The sequence below is a fragment of the Lethenteron reissneri genome, chromosome 48 (assembly GCF_015708825.2).
Source record: "Lethenteron reissneri isolate LAM-NWPU_2019-01 chromosome 48, ASM1570882v1, whole genome shotgun sequence".
Classification (NCBI taxonomy): Eukaryota; Metazoa; Chordata; class Hyperoartia; order Petromyzontiformes; family Petromyzontidae; genus Lethenteron; species Lethenteron reissneri.
The window spans coordinates 6,776,886-6,795,309 of NC_083826.1; the positions used below are offsets into that span (position 1 = coordinate 6,776,886).

The 18,424-nt window shown below is 47.3% G+C and overlaps 1 protein-coding gene across 1 annotated transcript in view; it reads right to left on the reverse strand.

Moving 5' to 3' along the window:
* Positions 1-18,424, reverse strand: part of LOC133354672 (astrotactin-2-like) — a 484,322-nt gene that overhangs the window by 122,480 nt on the left and 343,418 nt on the right. The window contains exons 13-14 of the mRNA XM_061571710.1: positions 15,446-15,612; positions 3,656-3,922 (exon numbers count right to left, since the gene is read on the reverse strand). Of these exons, the coding sequence (XP_061427694.1) occupies positions 3,656-3,922; positions 15,446-15,612 (434 nt within the window). The remainder of the gene's footprint in view (positions 1-3,655; positions 3,923-15,445; positions 15,613-18,424) is intronic.

Here is an 18,424-nt window from a genome sequence, read left to right on the forward strand (position 1 = left end):
GTTCTATGCATGGTGGTCGCCCATCCCAGCACTGATCCAGGGCTCATGCATTATGGCACCGCCGCATTACGTATTCAATGTGACACAACAACAACATATCCGTCAATAAGACTGTGGTTTTAGAATAAGTGTCTAAATGGCAACGTTTCGTAGAGCATAAAATAAAATCCTTATATAAATGCATAAAAAACCCATTGAGGGTTGTTATGGATAGTGCAGATTACAAACTAACTCAGCAGACATAACCTCCGTCCAATGTCTGTCTGTGAACAAGAAAGAAAATAAATTTCCTCTTTACACATCCCATCGGCCACACATTTGTTCAACGGCATTGGTTCAACACGAGAAAACTATGGAGTGAGTTTGACACACACATTATCTCATCAGCAGAGTAAGGCTTTCTGAAAGCAGTTTTTGGTGAAATGCAAGATGTGTCTTTGGCAAGGACCCATTCAGTTAAAATGGATGCTAGTTCTATGCAAAAACGACGGAAGAAATACAACAATCATTGGTCGAATAAACGCACGAGTGGTGGAAATGTACCATGCAGTTCCAGAAATGTCATTCCGTCATATTCCAGTCAATAACGACCACTGCAAGTATGCACTATTTGAATACAGTAGAGGTAGTTTTAATATTGTACGTCCCAGTGCAAGGGGCAAATTCACACCCGTCTAATGCACGTACGAGGCAATGTTTTATATATATATCTCTGTATCCAGTCCGAGGCCTTGGAGGAAAAAGCCAAACATCTCGGGGTGAATTGCAGTCTCACCCCACCCCCATACCAGACTCCAAGGGAGCCCACAGTGACCTTGCTCAGTGAAATGTGGATTTAATTTTCTGTCAGTTGAATCACACACTCCGACAGATTTTTTTTCTCTCCCAGAGCATTGTTATTAGACGGCGTAAATCAAGCATAAAAAGCAGCATTTACATCAGAGGGAGACATTACAATGTACAGAGAAAGACAGCCAGAGAGGATTATGGGATACGCAGCGCAATCAGCTTCTGCTCGCGGTTGAGATCTCCGCGACGTTAAATCTGCACGCGCTGCGACAAAAAGCCTCCGCTAAAAATTACGATCGCTCTCTCTCTCGCTCTCTCTCTCTCTGCACTCTCCTCCCCCAAGTAACGAGGGCGTCAAGTGAATTTGGTGCCGATTTTATACGCCGAGGTCTCCGCCACCAGCGCCCGTGTTGGATAATCACGAGGCGAAGCCCGTCGTTATTCAGTCCGGCCGGGGTCGGAGGGGGAGTGGGCGGAGGGGGAGATAATTTTGTTCGAAGTTTCATCGTCTCAAAGCACGTGTCGGCATCTTAACGCAGTCTGCGCATCCACCTCACCCCAGCTTAGCAAGACAATTTTTTTTAAAAATTCGCGTTATCGGGCTGTTCCGCAGGCCCGTGTCTATCTCATTGGAGCCCCCCCCCCCTCTGCGTGGGGGGTGCGCGGAGAGACGATGGCTGTGCAACAACAACAACAAACCGAGACAACAATTGCCTCGGATTGCGGCAATCTCAGAGGCGGCAGCAGGCGCGCGAGGGCGTTCCAATCGAGGGGAGACTCGCAATAGCGAAATTTTAACGCCCCTTTAATGACACATTATGAGACATTTATATTTCACGGGCTGAATGTGCCTATGAAGTAATAAAATAAATAAATGTGTTTTTGAAGTCTTTACAAAAAATATATATTAAATTGCTTCCTAATAGGTGAGTTCGCCTTTCAACTCGTTGCATGGATCATCCTGGCCTACAAATCCCATCATCATCATCAGCTTTGATTGATCCACTGCTGGATGAAGGCTTCCCCAAGCCATCGCCAACCCACAAACCTGCGATGTTGTCATCCTCCGAGGACTCGCACACAAGCAGATTTCATCGCACCATCTCTGTCAGTGGACATCCTCTCGGATACATTCCATTTCTTCATCATCATCATCATCCTCATGGTCCATGAGCAAATAGCCCAGAGGGTGTCCACTGCACATTTAGTCATTTGTTTCCACTTTCCTTTGTCTTGTGCCGCATCTTTCTCGCACCGATCTCTTATGTCGTCGCCAAGCTATTACTCCGCAAGGTTTTCCCCTCTTTCCGGTTCGTTCCATATTTCCGAACAACACGCTGTTAATATTCCTCTCCTTGTCCATCCAACACACGTGTCCATTCCTTGGCTGCCATTATTTTTGACCTATGGTCACCAACATGTCCTGCCCAAGCCAGCTGACTTTTCTTTACAGTTTGAATTATTGACCGGCGAATGTTCTCCAATCCACGTTCCTATTTCTGTCCTCCCAATGCGATTCCAATGATGCATCAGTTCACGCTTTTTTGCGCTAAGATAGATACAAAAGCCTATCTATCATATCACGCTTCATACTTATATATGTGCTTGGTAAATAGTTGATGGATAGACTGAACACGCGTCTCAGTTATAGGATGGCTATGAAGACGATTGTCCGGCTCTTTCATAAGCGGTGTCCTTCCACACGTGTGAATATCCCACCGCCCCCTGTTATTACATGCAAACAGCTGGACTCACACATGCCAACACTGATATACGGCACAGACGTACACAGATTCACTGCTTCGCCTTGTGGACTGTTGGGACAAGTGGCGTTAATGAACTGCTGCCACACAGCTTCCGACACAAAAACAACACCAACAAACTGCCACACGCCACTAAGTGACAATGTCGTCACCAGGGGACTGGTGCCAGGCTAGGTGCACCTTGGGGCCACGTGAAGCGTCGAAGCCTCTCTGTAGGAGTTCACGGGATAGACCCAATGTCCTGACTGAATTTAAATGACTGGCAGATAAACATTACACACACACATGCTCACACATAGGAAAACATATCCCCCCCTCATAGGCTTCTTTAACTGACTGTTTGGGTCAAGTGCTTTGAGTGAGATCTTATTAGGGCCTTCGTGACATATGAGAGTGTGCTGTGGACAACACCACATTTGGCTGCATTTGCAGCGCTAACGTTTACACACTGCACCATTAGCCACTGTATCGTCGATACAGAGACCCCCCCCCCACCCCGTAGAGCCTTTAACAAACTCTTGGGGCAAGTTCTGTTAGCGAGCACCTATGTAGGCCAGCATGGTACACAAGTAGGTGGGCAGCCAATAACCATGCCCAACTACCTTGGTCTCTCGCGTCGCGATGTTTACACACGAGACTCAATTTGAGGCAGAGTCGACAGATATACAGCACAAAGCCCCACCACCCCCCAGAATAGCACGAACAGACTGTAGGGGCAAGTGCTGTTAGCGAGCACCTATGAAGGCCGGCACGGCACACGAGGGAGGTGGGTGGCCACAACCACGCCCGCCCGCCTTTGTCTCCGCAGTGGCGATGTTTACTAAACACCGCACCAGGTACTCATTTGAGGCTGAGTCGACCGAGGGGAGGCCCAGGACCAGTTCAGATAATCGTCACTGGTGTTAGCCGTGAGCGGGAATCGAACCCGGGTCGCCAGGTTCATAGCGCAGCGCGCTAACCGCTTCCCCACCGCTCCCCACACACACACACACTCTCTCACACAAACACTCACACTCTCTTGTCACATGCCAAGACGATCGCCCACACAACGAGACACACCACTCGCACACCCAGCCCCCCCACCCCCCCGAGTTTACGCTCACCGGAAGGTCATGCGAAAGATCAGTCCCCTGGTGATGTCGCTCGAGCGGGTGCCGTTGCCGAGGTGATCCGTGCGATTCTCGTCGCCGCCGTGGCTACCGCCTCCGAGGCTCCCGGACGAGTTCTCGTGGCCGTGGAGCATCTCGGCGAAGAGCGTCTCGTTGGGGTTGGGGCGCACGTCCGACGGGCAGTCGGGCGCGTCGGGGCATGGCTCCGACGTCAGGATGCACGAGCGCCCGTCCAGACCCAGGCGGTACTCCTCCACGCAGCTGCGTAGAGGTGGGGGGGGGGGCAGCAGACACACGCACGCCCGGCCTTCGTCATCGTTGCGATAGCAGTCGTCGTTATCGTGATCGTGATGATCATCATCAGGTCTCAAATCCAGGTGTACCAAATCATAAAGACCATCGACCAAGTTGATACAGGCCACCACTACTACTACCGCTGCTCCTGCTGCTACTTACAGCTCAACACAGAGGAGAGGGGACCAGAAGAAGGCCATGGGGGTGGAAGCCATGTGGGTGAGCAAGTTCAGGAGGAGGCGACCGCGTTTCATAAGCAGAGAGCGGCGGGAGTCTGCAACTGGGAGGCCCACACAGCACGCGTGTGGTGGAAGCCGACTCACTGGCGACTCTTCGAGAAGCAAAGCGATGAGATTCTAGTATCGACCTGCTACTCACAACAGAGTGAGGAGGATTGACCAAAAGGGACCCCTCCTCTTGATAGCCACGCTTCTCATGTTCGGATGTCATCATCATCATCATAAGCAGTGACAGCGGCAGCAACAGCGAGCAGATATATTTGAATCAGCTATTCGTATCATCTGCTTCATCATCGGTGGCAGAATCATCAGCAGCAGAATAATCTACATCGTCATCGTCATCATCATTATTGTCGACGATGTTATTTTGCAGTGTTAATGTATGTATGTTGAACTTCTTTCGCACAGTACATAGCCAACCGCGCAAATCAAGAGGTGTGGGGGAAGGACAAAAAACAAGTGACATTTATATTTTGGCATCTGCGTGTTGAACCAGTGACATGCCCGAAATATTTATCCGGCCCTCCATATATTTGTGCTACATGAAAGGGCCAGCTGCTCAAAACGTCGCCCAATATTTTATTTTCGTAATTACGGCAGCGTTTTGGATTCATGAGTTTTGTTAATTGTGCTTGGGCACTACTGCCAAAGCGGCGACAGTAGCATCAAATAATTTGCTAAATATCTTTTCAATATGGTTTGAAACAGTGCGATTAATTGGAATAAACAAAGTTGAAGATTGAAAAAAAGACGAATGTTTTGCTTACAATGTGCCCTTCTTTAATGCATGGCTGATTTGTTAAAAAACAAAGCCAAATATACAAAGCAGAATGGGAAATCTCTTTAAGCGGGGCGAACATCAAGAACAAAGATCCCCCGTGTAGTCTCAACAGACTGTTGGAGCAAGTGCTGTTAGCGAGCACCTATGAAAGCTGGCACGGCACACGAGGTGGTTTGTTGCCAGCACCACGCCCTTCCGCTTTTTTCTCTCCAGTGGTGACATTTACACACCGTACCAGGTCCTTATTTGAGGCTGAGTCGACCCAGAGGAGGCCCAAGACCGGTTCAGGTAATCGTCACTGGTTTTAACCTCGAGCGGGAATCGAACCCGGCCCGTCGGGTTCATCACGAAGCGCGCTAACCGCTTTAGACACAAACAGCATGAGAGACGCACGCACACGATGGGATATGAAACTCGGCAAAAAAATAAAAGTACAAATTTAGAAGCGGCGATGTGATTATGCCGCGGCAAGAAAGGACGCAGAAATATGGACAAGGGGCAGGGAACGTTCACAGCACACTTGCCAGAAGACTGAACTTGAACTTCTTTCGCACAGTACGTAGGCAACCGTGCTAACCGGATGGGCACATCAGAAGCTTGCTAGCGAGACTCCGGTGGGCGAAGGAATGCACTTGGATGTTTGAAATGTGTCGGTTTGCGAACAGATTTCCAAGCAATGAGGTAGGTGCCGTTGATTCTGGCGATTTTTTTTCTAATCCAAGACGTCATGGGGAGTGAGCTGGGTTGAAAGGCGGCCGAGCGGAGACAGTCGAGGGGAAAGGTGAAGTTTGATGGAAGCTTTTATTTTCTACCGATAGCCGCTCTCAAGTCGAAGAGGGTTTATTTTTATTTGTTTTTGTTCCATCGGGTGCTCTTGAAGAGCAGGAGGCAGAAGGTGCTTCGAGATAAAGCATTAGTCGTGTCGGATGTGCTGATCCCCGACAGTCTCCATGACAACCATTGAGAATTCGCAAAAAATTAACAAGAGTTTAACACGCTGTAGGCTTTCGCGACCCATAACATCCATAATAGAGGTTTTTTTGGGGTTAGATCGCGTAAATATATAAAGTGTCGTTAAACCCGCCACAACCTGATACAGCCAATTATTAAGGTTTGTCACGTAAACAGAACGTGCCAATTCGTTACTAGTACAGCTTGGCACTCCAACACACCGGTGTGCTGTACTAGTGACAAATTGGCACGTTCTGTTTACGTGACAACCCTTACTAGTTGGCTGCGTCGGATGGTGGCCGGTTTAACCACACTTTTATATATTTACGCGATCTAACCCAAATCAACAAGAGGCTGCAAAGTTGAGCTTGAGGTCAGTTCGAGCGGAACAAGGCACGATCAACAATTGTTGGGAACTAAATTACATCTTTGTTCCAGGGCTACGACCGCAAAGCACAGAGGAATGGAGAACCCAGGGAAATGACCAGTGTCGGATTGGGATCAAAGTTTGGTTTTGCAAAAGGAATGATCACCCCATAGTGATTTGATTCGTAGGTCACGTGTGGTGGAGTAGAGTGTCCAGTGTGGAAACTGTCCAGCATGGAAGAATACATTTTTAAAAAAGCCTTCTCAAGGGAAGGCTCTTTTGGCCAGCAGTGGCACGAGCAAAATAACTCACAGCTGCCTCTTTACTTTTTACCCCTTCACCCCCCGCACTCGAAAGTTTGGTTAATTCCTTGCTAACGAGAGGCGAGAACTACGTGGGGAGGGAAGAGCAGAGCACACGGAGGGAAGACCAGAACACGCATAGAAAGCCCACACCTACGACGGGACAACGGCCCAGAGGGACCGCGCCCGCACGCTCCAAAAACCCGCGCGGTCTCTTTCCGTATCGTCCTTTCTGGAAACCACCACCTCTCACGAGCCTGGCGAGGTTCGGGAAGTTTTGAAAAAACACGCGCAATTTTTTACCGACCCTTGAGTTTAAAGCGCCGGGTTAGAGGCACGCGCTCTGCAACTCCGAGCTCAATCAAATCAATGTCAAGCGAGCAGACCTCGCTCGGCGGCAGAGGTGTGTGTGCAGGCGACAGTGCAAAGGGAATCTCAAATTGGAGGCGGGGGGGATATGAACTTGTCAAACGAATGCCACGCAACTCGGAGACAATGTGCCAACCCAGCGGATCACTCATCGCAGAACCTGAATAAGTAAGTAAATAACCAAATGGCAAAAAGCCAAATTGCACCCACAGATGGAAGCATGGAGATCGAAGCGTCTTTATCTGCTGCCGCATATACAATGGCAAACACCGCAAATTTGGGGACCGTGCGTCAGTAAGAGGTTCTGAAAAATGTGACTCAAAGCCGTGGCTTTGGGCACCCTGCTTGGTACATACATAAATTCTGCAAGAGCAGTACGCAACTCTGCCTGTCAGGTACTGGGGAACGGGATGTCTCTACCCCCTTTTCCAAACGCTGTGATGTCTGTTTTATTCAAGGCTGTTGCCAATGTCAATTGCCTTCAATCTGTTAAAGTGCCTGTGGACACGCGTTCGTAGAAAAGCCACTGTTGTTGTTGGAAAGTGGCCGGACATTTCGTAGCATGTCGCAAAAATAAATAGGAACCCCGAGAGGCAACGCACGGGGCATTATTCAGCGTGTTTACAACGAAGTCACATCCAAGTACTCAGAAGGCTAAGTAAACATTTTGAACTTCCCAAAAAATGCAGATGACTCGCCCTTAAGATTGAATCTTCTGGGCAAAGAGTTTTGCTCCCTTGATCCAAATCCAAATCTCTATTCATCCTGGAAAAATCCAATGAGCTCTGAAGTTCCTTTTCACAGATGTCCAACATGGGATGGTTAGAAAGTTACAAAAGTGATCACCAGCCATGATCAATCCAATCCTGGATGAAAGGCTCCCAAAGCCACCTCCATCCTTCATGTTCCTGCGATGTCATTATCTACCTAAGCACCTGCGCACGAGCTCATTTCCATGGCTCCATCTCCGCGATAGTGGTCCTCTCTGATTCATTTCATCCCTTGGCTGCCATTTCCATCATTATTCTTGACCTACAGCAATCATCCCTTCCAGAAAATAGTCCTGCCGAAGCCCATATACTTCTTAGTGGTTTGAATTGTGTCTTTGGACCTGTGTATGTTATCTATGTCGGTTGCGCTTCTTTCGCACCGGACGTAGCCAACCGCGTTAATCGGAGGTGCGGGGGAAGAACAAGAATAATTTTTTGTTATTTTAATTTAATTTTTCTATCTACGTGACTTTACCGAAAGAACCAAAGAGTATGGATTCCTGCAGTCACGAAAGCTTTAAATGAAGATTAAAGAACAACAAACTAAACACGAGAAGCAGTTCTAAAGAAATTAGTTTTCAATCTGCATTTAAAAGTGCATAGCTCCAGTGGCTTCAAATATCAGAGCGCGTATGAAAGCGCGCGGCGAGGTGACCGTCTTTGTTCGAGGGCCAGCCACAAGCCGCGGTGAGGACGACCGTAATTTGTGTGATGGTTTATGCCCTTGACAAGATCAGTAAGGTATTATGGTTAATTTGTGTCAAGCACTTTGTGTGTCAAGCACTTTGCGTGTGATACGTGCAAATAAAATACACATGTTCCTCGTTCTGTCTCTGAAAGAGGAGTTTACCGATGACCACAATCGCACTGTGGGCTGTCTTTAATTTTTCATTCATTTTCATGCCCAGAATCGCGCTCTTGTGGCTTGTCTTTAAGTTCACGTGTATGATGGAGATGTGCACATCGTCCTGTCGATGTCCTGATGCGGATGATGGTTAGAGCACCGGTGTCAAAGCCAGGAGGTGCAATGTTTGGGTCTCGAATGGACGTAGATGGACGCATGTGCGTATACACGTGGACACTTTAGCAGCACATGGTGTCGAGTGGTTCCACAGGTCAACGAATGCCGACTGACCTTAGTGAACTTATTCATCATTCCGAGAATAACACTGGGCTGGACTGCACTTAGTAATGCCCCAGTATGATTTTGATTGCTACCATATAAGAGACGACGGGGAAAGTGAAATCATGTCCATTTAAACTTTCCCAATGGATCACTCGGCATCTGGCCATGTGACAGAGAGGTTAGAGCATGGCCCTCACAAATACAAAAGGTTAGGGAGTTCAAATCCTAATTGGGGTTGGAAGGCAAACTCAGCGCTTCATCATCCTGCGGCGTATAAAAGTAGTTCCAATTTGTAGTAAGTCAACAGTGATTGTGCTACGCATGGACTTTTCTCTGGGACTAGTAAGGCTGCCACCTGTCCTGGTTTCCCCAGTATCGCCCTCTTGTTAAGGTAGCTGTTTGTCCTGAGACATCAACGAGTCTAACTCAGAGACCTTAAAAGTCCCAACATTTATCAGTTGCATAACATGTCACCTCTTCAGACATTGGTGTCTAGCGCTAATCTTCTCGATGTCGATGCAGATGATCGTATTCCCATGAAGTGTCTCAGGATTTTGTTTATAGATCGGAGGTGGCAACCCTACCAGCCACATTCCACCATTGACTGAGGCCTGTTCACAAGAGACGTTGACTGACAAAACGTGAATTTGTATGTAGCACCACTTTGACTTGTTGGGGAAGAATCACTTTGGTTAAGTTTGTTTTTCGATTTAAAGCTTTCGTGACTGCAGGGATTCATCTTCTTGGTTATTTCGGTAAAGTCACGTAGAAGGGAAATAATAAAATAATAAAAATAAAGCATAATAAAATAATTCTCACGACGTTTCGGCTACGACGCAAGCAGCCGTCCTCAGGTGAAGAATTAAACACCACCAAACTTGGAGCGTATATTTAAGCTGGGTTAGAGGGGGAAGAAGAGCGCCTTGACAAAAGTCGTGAGAATATTTGATTATGATTTATTTTTGTTATTTTATTATTTCCCTTCTACGTGACTTTACCGAAAGAACCAAGAAGATACGTTTGTTTTATTGCATAGAATTCTTTCACAGGATGTGGCCATCTTCTTCACTGAAGCTAAAGGCCACAACATTTACAATCTCGTGCATTTTACACAGAAGACAATTTCCCAATTATTACAATTTCACCAACACAATGAAATGCATTGCAGGGTGCAAAATATGTTGTCGTGTTTTCAAAGTACTTTAACAGGTATCTAGCATTTAGCTCCATTTAAAAGTCACAGGCACACACCGCTGTGATCAGCATGTCTACAAAGCAGCCCTTTCACTGACTTTTATTGAATACCTCCACACAGTGCAGTGCCAGGAAATTTCACGTGGATTTGTTTACAGGAATGTGCAATTTATCACTATCATCATGATTGTTTTCTCACATTTATCACATGCAAGTAAATTGCACAGCAACAATTCATTAGTCGCACAGATCATTTGATTGGAAATAAAAGAAATAACGACTGCGCTGTATTTCAAAAAATCTGGTAAAGGTGCAGCCCTGCAATTGCTGGCTCATGCCACCGCTGACGGAAGGAGGTTTGGCCGACTTAATACCGTTGCATGGATTGGTGGTATAGTGGTCAGCACTGTGAATTCGGCAACCTGAGTTTCATCTCTGGACATGGAAAATATTAATGGTGGATGCCACGGTGGCGAGGTGTTAACTCCCTCACCTGGTATGCAAGTGGTTCTGGGTTCGATCCCAACCCTGGAGTTTGCATGTTCTCCCCGTTGTCGCGTGGATCTTTCCCAGTAATCCGGTTTTCCCCCTCCACATTTAGAAACATGGGCTTAGAGTATTTGGCTACATTATGAGACCTCCTTTGCGCTGTTTTTGAGTTGTACGCCTTTTGGCGTCATCTGGTCCAACACCAGTGGAGACCAATCAATTTCAAGGACAGTGCATATCATTATCAGAGTTGTCTCTTTTTGTTTGCATTTTGAATGCTTGTGTTGTGGTTATTGCAAACATGATCCCTTGTATAAAGGTGTCAGTTTTTGTGCCAGATAAAAGGGTAAAAACCTATTACTATATTTGGCTACAATAAATGTCCACGTGATAAGCCAGGTCGCTATACAGCTCAGTAGGGTAAAACAAAAAAATACTTTATCGTTTAACGGTGAGTGATGTGTGAACCCGTTCTCGGCGCAACCTTCACCAGCAAATCGTGGGAGCTGCACCAGACTCTAACGCTGGCCAAACGCCCTCTTCTTACAATCGCTTGATTGTGCCACTGCTGTCGCAAGGCCTCCACTCGAGGGAGCTCAAAAGCCACTCTTAGAGGGTAGTATTGGCCTACTCTTCCACGCTGAGCAGCCAGTCTTGCCAGAGGAGGGAGTACCCATCACTTGAACAGCGGTGCACTCATTCATTTACAACTCCAGCTGGGTGGACATCGGGGGGAGATATTTACGAAACTTTCACCATTGGTTCAATTGCGTTTTGCTTCGTAAAAGTAAACATATTTTAGTATATCGGTCGACTGGCCTCCCAGACTTATGAAGCAAACGACATCTCGGCTGGTTTCGCTCTTCTGGGGCTCATCAGCGGGAAGGCACTCGGTGAGATTTTATGCAATACAATTACAGAGACAAGCTCAGCTTGCTTTGAGAACTATCGTTTTTACAGCAGGTGGTTTATTGGAATGGGGTTTACGAGCGCAAAACACTAATGCAAACAAACAGTATAGTTCAATTGTTAACCCTAAATTGTATCGTTTATTACATACGATAAAACATAAAATACATATATATTTTTTCAAGCACATTTTAACGTGTAACTAAAGCTCTGCTATTTTCACCTGCCCAAGGCGAGGAAAAAGATTAAAATCAAGTGGGAGAGGGTGCGTCTTTGTTTCTGCAGCTTTGGGCTTTCACGGCGGTGCCTCTACGGCTCCAGGCGCCGTGTTGCTCGGCCACTGCGTCCACCGTTTCGCCGTCCGTTCGGAGAGTTTTTCTCCGTGAACTGAACCGAGGTCCGCGAGCGAACCGTCGGACGCTGGACGCCACACCGAGCAGCGCGCGGCGAGACCCGCGGAAACCCGTTTGCGATCGGCAATTTCGTAGCAGGCGCACAAACACCCACGCACGCTCCCGGTGGGAATGCCCGGTGGGAATGAGCCATGTCACGAGAAAACGCCTGTAAAAAGAACTATAAACATGCACACACATTCATTACCTAACGAACACTCCCCTACTGATATGCCTACAGGAAAGATTTAACAACTTCCAGTGGTCTGGCTGGGCGCTTAACCGTCTCGCCGTCCACTGTGGTTATTGTTGTTGTTGTTCTTGTTGTTGTTGTTGTTTAATTCCACGGGAGATTTTCTTGCAATGAGAGGAGAGCTGTAAACTTGTCCAAACAAAACCCCCAAAAAACAAGACCAACATTTTGGCACAGGCCGGAAACAAAAGCAGGTTATCGCGTGAACAAAAAAAGAATGCAAAATCCACACATGCTGCTACGAGCGTAGAAGGCTGGAGGTGGTAACGGGGTTTTGATGTATTACCCGTTTTGTGTGGAGCTGCTTTGTCATGTAAGCCCATTCATCACCGAGAGGGATGGAGTACCGCATGATAACTTTGATGCTAAACACAGAAATAATAGCATTGTCCTGTTTACAAATCAGACAGACGGTGCAAAGCTCAATATCCAACGGATTTGAGGTGGGGGGGAGCACAATTGGTCTCCAAAAGCATCCACACACGCTCATTCGTGGTCAGTTCATTGCATCATCGTCACTCTTCTACTGCTACTACCACAGCTTGGTACACCACGTATCCAATTATTTTGGCGCACATGTCCAATAATATAGGATTACAGAGGAGTATCTTGTAATGTAGTGGTGGTGCCTTATACCGACAAAACCTTCTCCAAGCCAGCCTAACAGAAACCGGTATTGTCATGGTTACTCTTTCCATGAAAATTACTCATCGATTCCCGCCCCTGGTACTGCTGCAATCGGAAATCCCTGCCAATGTCGCTTTTCCCCAAGAGTTTGTGCAACCTCGCTCGAATTCAGGAAACGTATGAGCCCATCGATTACGACTTAAACAATGCTAGTTTGTCACTGGCAGTTGGGCGCTCTGGGCAAATTGCACAACCTGTGCTCAGCAAACATAGTGGGAAATATAAACGTGCAGGTGTGTGCACATGCGCGCGTGCACACAAACTCATGCGGGGTACCGCGTGAAAAAATTAACGGAGGCCCCGAGTAGCAAAATCCTTGCGGAGCTTCCACATTCTTAACGAGAGGGTGGCACAATATCGCGTCGATGTTACACACACTTAATTAGCCTAAGTAAATAAAACGTTTGCATATTCATCCAATTTCCTCGCGCAGCCATTTCTCAAGTACGCAAAGTACCTCACTTTTACCTGGAGTAAGCAAGCTCATAATTGCGAGGATAAAAAAAATGTTTGCCTCGTTGGCGCTTAAAACAGATCATTAAACCGAAATCGCATGCGGACGGCCTAATAAACGGTATTTAGTCTCCCGAACTTAATTCCCGAAAAACTGTTTGCCGTCCGTAATTGGTGGGCCCTCAAAGCGCGGTGGGGAAGAATTTTAAACTTCAATCAAGTGTGTATTTTTTTTTTTTACGGGCTTGAAACGGGCGGCCAAGCAGGGCACCTTGCCTGTCTGGGCAGGCAAGGTGCCATTACTCCGGCTGGGGCCCATTAGTAGGCGGGAGTGGCATGTAATTGGGGGCTAATTGAGGCCGATGCTTCCTGGAATAGCGTCACGAAAGGGCCGTAATCAGCACACCGCAGGGTGCAGCCGCCTTAACCTTGGTCGTGGAAAGCGGTTTCGCCAACTCTTCCGTGCTGTCGACTTGCTTGAAGTTTAAAAAAAAACATTAATTCACATTTCATCCCCACTCCCTAAAAATACCACATTCCCGATCGCTACCCCTCCCCCTTTCCCTTACCCCGGCGGACACCTGGCCTCGGGCTTGATGTCCGTGGGGGGAAAAAAAAACAAAAAAACCTGTGTCACTTTTCCCTATCGCTCGTGATTTGTAAAGGTCTCTTGTTTAGTGCAAAAAAAATTACATACGTACAAAAAACACGGAGGGTAAAACAACGGCCAGGATGACTGTTGCCGCGTTGGCATGTTGGCAAGGTTGGTTAGCCCCACGGGTCGATTTGCAGCGTTAATACGAGATGCGGAATATGAGCGTTGGGCGGTGTCCATTATTTATTCATTAAAAAGTGGGCCGAGATTGGCATATTGTGCAAACGCTACGCAAGGTTTGTTCGTGGGATTGACGGCTCTCTCTGACTCGTTCTCGGGATGCGCCGCGTGTTTTGCTCGGCACGATGTCCGACGTTTTGCTCCGATTACCTCCAGAGGCCCCCGGCACGTGGAGCGAAACGTCTGACATCCTAGCAAGCAGCACGCGGCTACAACCCGCACACACGTCTGACACCCTATGCATGACCACTCTCGGAAAGTGGCATTTACAATGTTACAGAAGCAATTCATCATTTTCATCATCATGATGTTCCAAAGTGGCATTGTAATGAAAATGGGGTGATGTATGTGGATGTTGAACTTCTTTTGCACCGTACGTAACCAACCGTGCTGATCGGAGGTGCGGGGGAAGGACAACGAACTAAACACAAAAATCAGTTCTAATGAAATGAGTTTTCAATCTGGATTTAAAAGTGCGTAGCTCCAGTGGCTTCCTAATATCGGAAAGAAGAGCATTCCAGATGGCCACAGAAGCGCATCTGAAAGCGTGCGATGCAGTGACCGTCTTTGTTCGAGGAGGGTAGTGAAAGATAATGATGAAGATGATGGTGACGATGGTGACGAGGAAGAAGTTGCACACCTTAGAGAGCGTGCAGTGGCCGTCCTGGCCAATATTGGGGGCCCTAAGCAGAAACTATTTAGAAGTGGGCCCCTCTCTTTCAATGGATAAACTCCCTTTGACTTTTGACAGAAGAACTCAAGGCAAAAAGTCAGAGACATAGTGAGATGAGAGAAGAAAGATACAGATGCGATGGAAATGTGATGAAATCAGAGATGTAGACAAGATGAATATATGATCCGTATGGCGGTACCCAGGGGTACCAAAGAATAAAAAATGGCCGAGGCAATTAAATATTTTATTTCTGGGACACTATTTTTTTTCCAGGGGTGTTACTTAACTCTGCGATTGGGGTACCAATCAATCCGAAATCAGTGCTACTCCGCGATGTCGAAACGCCAAACATCATCATAAAAAGATCCGTTATCGCAAAAAATCAACTTTGAATAGTGCATCGTGCACAGCTCGTCGAGATGAGTCGATTGCCGCATCGCCGACCACCAACAAACTAAAGATTACTGCATCATATGTAGTGAGAAGAGAGCTGTACACAATCTACGGGAACAGTGATCCTCATCTTTGGGTTTCTTAGGATCTCAATTCAAGCTGGAATTTGGTCCAATTTATCCGGGGGTCCCTTGAGCCACCTGGCGTCCTTACGCCCCCGTTGGCTTCGTTTGCTTACTACGCCTCGTGCCACCCACCGTGTGCGTGCGTGCGTGTGCGTCCTCGTGTGCACGCCAAGCCGGGGCACCTGCAGAACATGAGGATGTTGAACGAGGACGTCTCGTCGGGCAGCGGCACCGTCTGCTGCAGGCAGAGCTGCTCGCAGCCCCCATTCATCCCGTCCGAGCAGTCGACGCCAAGCCTGTAGTCGTAGCAGCCAGACCCATCCTTCATGGGCCGCAGGCCCCGAGGACACTGATGGCAGAGCGGGGCAGGGGAGGAGGTTGCGGGGGCGTGAGCGTTGGGACCGGACAACTTGCCGAAGCAGGACAGGAGGAATGCCTAGACGCCAAACGCCAGACGGCTTCCGATAATTGCGCGCATTTATTTCCGTTGCACTCGTTGTCACCGAGCGTCAAGCATTGGCGTTTGACGTACCCCCCCCTACTGCCCCCCCATCATCCCCCCACTGCCCCCCCATCATCGCCCCCCCCCCAAAAAAAAAAACCAGCCAGATTTTTTAATAGCACAGATAAATAGTTGTCCGAATGAAAATATATTTAACTTCCGTTTTTTTCTCATCTCGCTGACAGCTTTTATTCTCTCTCTTTTGTGCGTAAAGGTTGTCGCCTTATTTCTTATAAGTTTTGCATTGAGCAGTCGTTAAAAACAATAAAACCCTACACTTTTAACAATTCCGGGGATAAATTACTGTGAGGCTCCTTTCAGACGAGACTTCGACTTGGCATTCATCAATAGAGCAGATATAAGGTCCTTGACCGATGTGCCTGCCACGCTGATGCAATGGGATTCAAATGCAGGACTGGCGGGCTTCAAAATCTACGCATGCACATAAATACCACACACTGCTGATAACATTGATCCGACATTTTATACTGGTTTAATTTTTCCCTGCACTTGACAGCAAAACGATTCTGCATAAATAAGGGCTGACATTATGGAATGGCAGTTTTTTTTTTTGCAAGAGTCCTAGAATGTGAATAACCAGCGAAAGGGTGGAAAGTCAGCCAATATTAGGTTTCTTTTTTTTCAAGACATGCGATTACATCAATCATAGTTTGGTCTATGAAAAATTAAGATTAATGTTGAAGTATGTGTCCAGTTTGCAATTGCCATAACATCGTTGCTACGAATGCATGCGTAGTGGTTTCCACGGAGGCACACACTTGAACTCGGAGGCAACACATTTATTATTACACCCCAACATATACGGGATAACGACATAGGTGGTAACTACCATGGTTAACTCAGATCCCAACGGGATAACTAATCATCTGAGTCAGGTCAGTAACGTACTGCCTGACTCACGATGCCAGACGTGACGACCGAACACCGAAGAGCGAGGAGACTTAGCACCGCGCGCTGATTCATGAAGACAGCCCGGATTGGCTCTCGGGACCTCCCCTTTACACCTCTGAGCGTGGCCTGGCTCAGCCCTCGGCCACACCCCCTTCTGGATCCTTAGGGAAGGTTCTGGACCACATGTCACATGTCCCTCTCGACACCCGTTGCCCCCCTCGCTACCCTCACCTAGTCACGTGCCCTCTCGAGTTCACCCAGACTGTCATGTCCTCACTTGCCCTCCCTCTGACTGTTAGGAGAACCATGCCCCTGAGGGACCCCTTCCATATCTTACATACTCTGGTGGCAGAGAGAGACTCAACAACGCACAGTTCCACACTTTTCTCAGTAGCTGGCGCTAAACGCCGCAGTGGCTCAATATACGCCACTACACATGTTTCAACAACTACTGATTTCTGGTAGCTGTTTAATGCTTTAAATATATTTAAATACCTTGCAATAATGAAAAGGACAACCGACCAGCGGGCTGAGCGGTAGAATGAGCATCTCGCAAACGGAATGTTGCGAGAGTTCAAATCCTGGTTAGAGTTTCGGTGAATTAAATGCGCACCACTTTGTGGGAAAGGCAATAGTTGGCCGTCCTATGGGGAGATTCGTCCCCGTCATAGGAACGTGGAATTTCCACCACTGGTTCAGGGCTGTAAATAGGATAGGAGGGGGGGCATCTCCTCGATGTTCATTTTAGGAAGAATTCAACTTAACTTACTTTTATTGTGATTCCCACCCGCACCTCCAATTTGCGCAGTTGGCTACGTACGTTGGCGGTTAGATTCCAAACGTGCTATTGATATCATGTCGTTTGTAACTCCCACAGTGAGTAGTGCACCACTGTGTGTCAGAAGATGGCCTCAGAAGATGATGCAGGCGGAGGGCCTCCGCACCAGCAGTGACATAAGCGGGAAATTGCAGTTCTGCAAATTTACCTTTTAAGTTATGCTTTAGATACCACATTATAATGCATGCAAGTCAAAGTGATAGGAGGCCCATTGAAAAGGCATACATCTTTGGACCATTTTAAGCAGCGAACGGTTATTATAATGAAGAAAAAAGATATTTGAATCCTATTTAAACGTGCTTTGTGTTTTCATACGTTGCACATTGGCAATTACTGCAGTATTTCATTGCAGGAGGCAGCCTATTCACCACACACTCCGAACAGAATACGTTTCAAATATTGCGATGCATTACGTAACCACGTACGCATTTCAACACCTCCGATTTTCGTCACCTATCAAAATAACGCCGTTTATCTTCCATGTCCCGCCCTCTATCTACTAAAAGGTAACACGATGTTCAAGGCAGAGGTGCAGCCCCGCAATTGCTTGGTCAGGCCACTGCTGGTGGATGAGCCCTCCGATTAGCACGGTTGGCTACATACGGTACAAAAGAAGTTAAACATGCACATGCAATCTTGATTTGAAGCTTTCGTGTCTGCAGGGATTCATATTCTTGGTTCTTTCGGTAAAGTCACGTAGGTATAAAATAAAATAAATCACATTTCAGGCGTCCGTCATCCCACCTGATGACGGACGCTTGTGTTGCGCCCGAAACGTCATTATTTATTTTATACCTACGTGACTTTACCGAAAGAAACAAAAAGCATGCACATGTACATACACTAGAGGCAGCTCTAATAGAGCCTCTCTACAATTCAAGCCGACTCCTCTACACTGGCCAGTCGTCT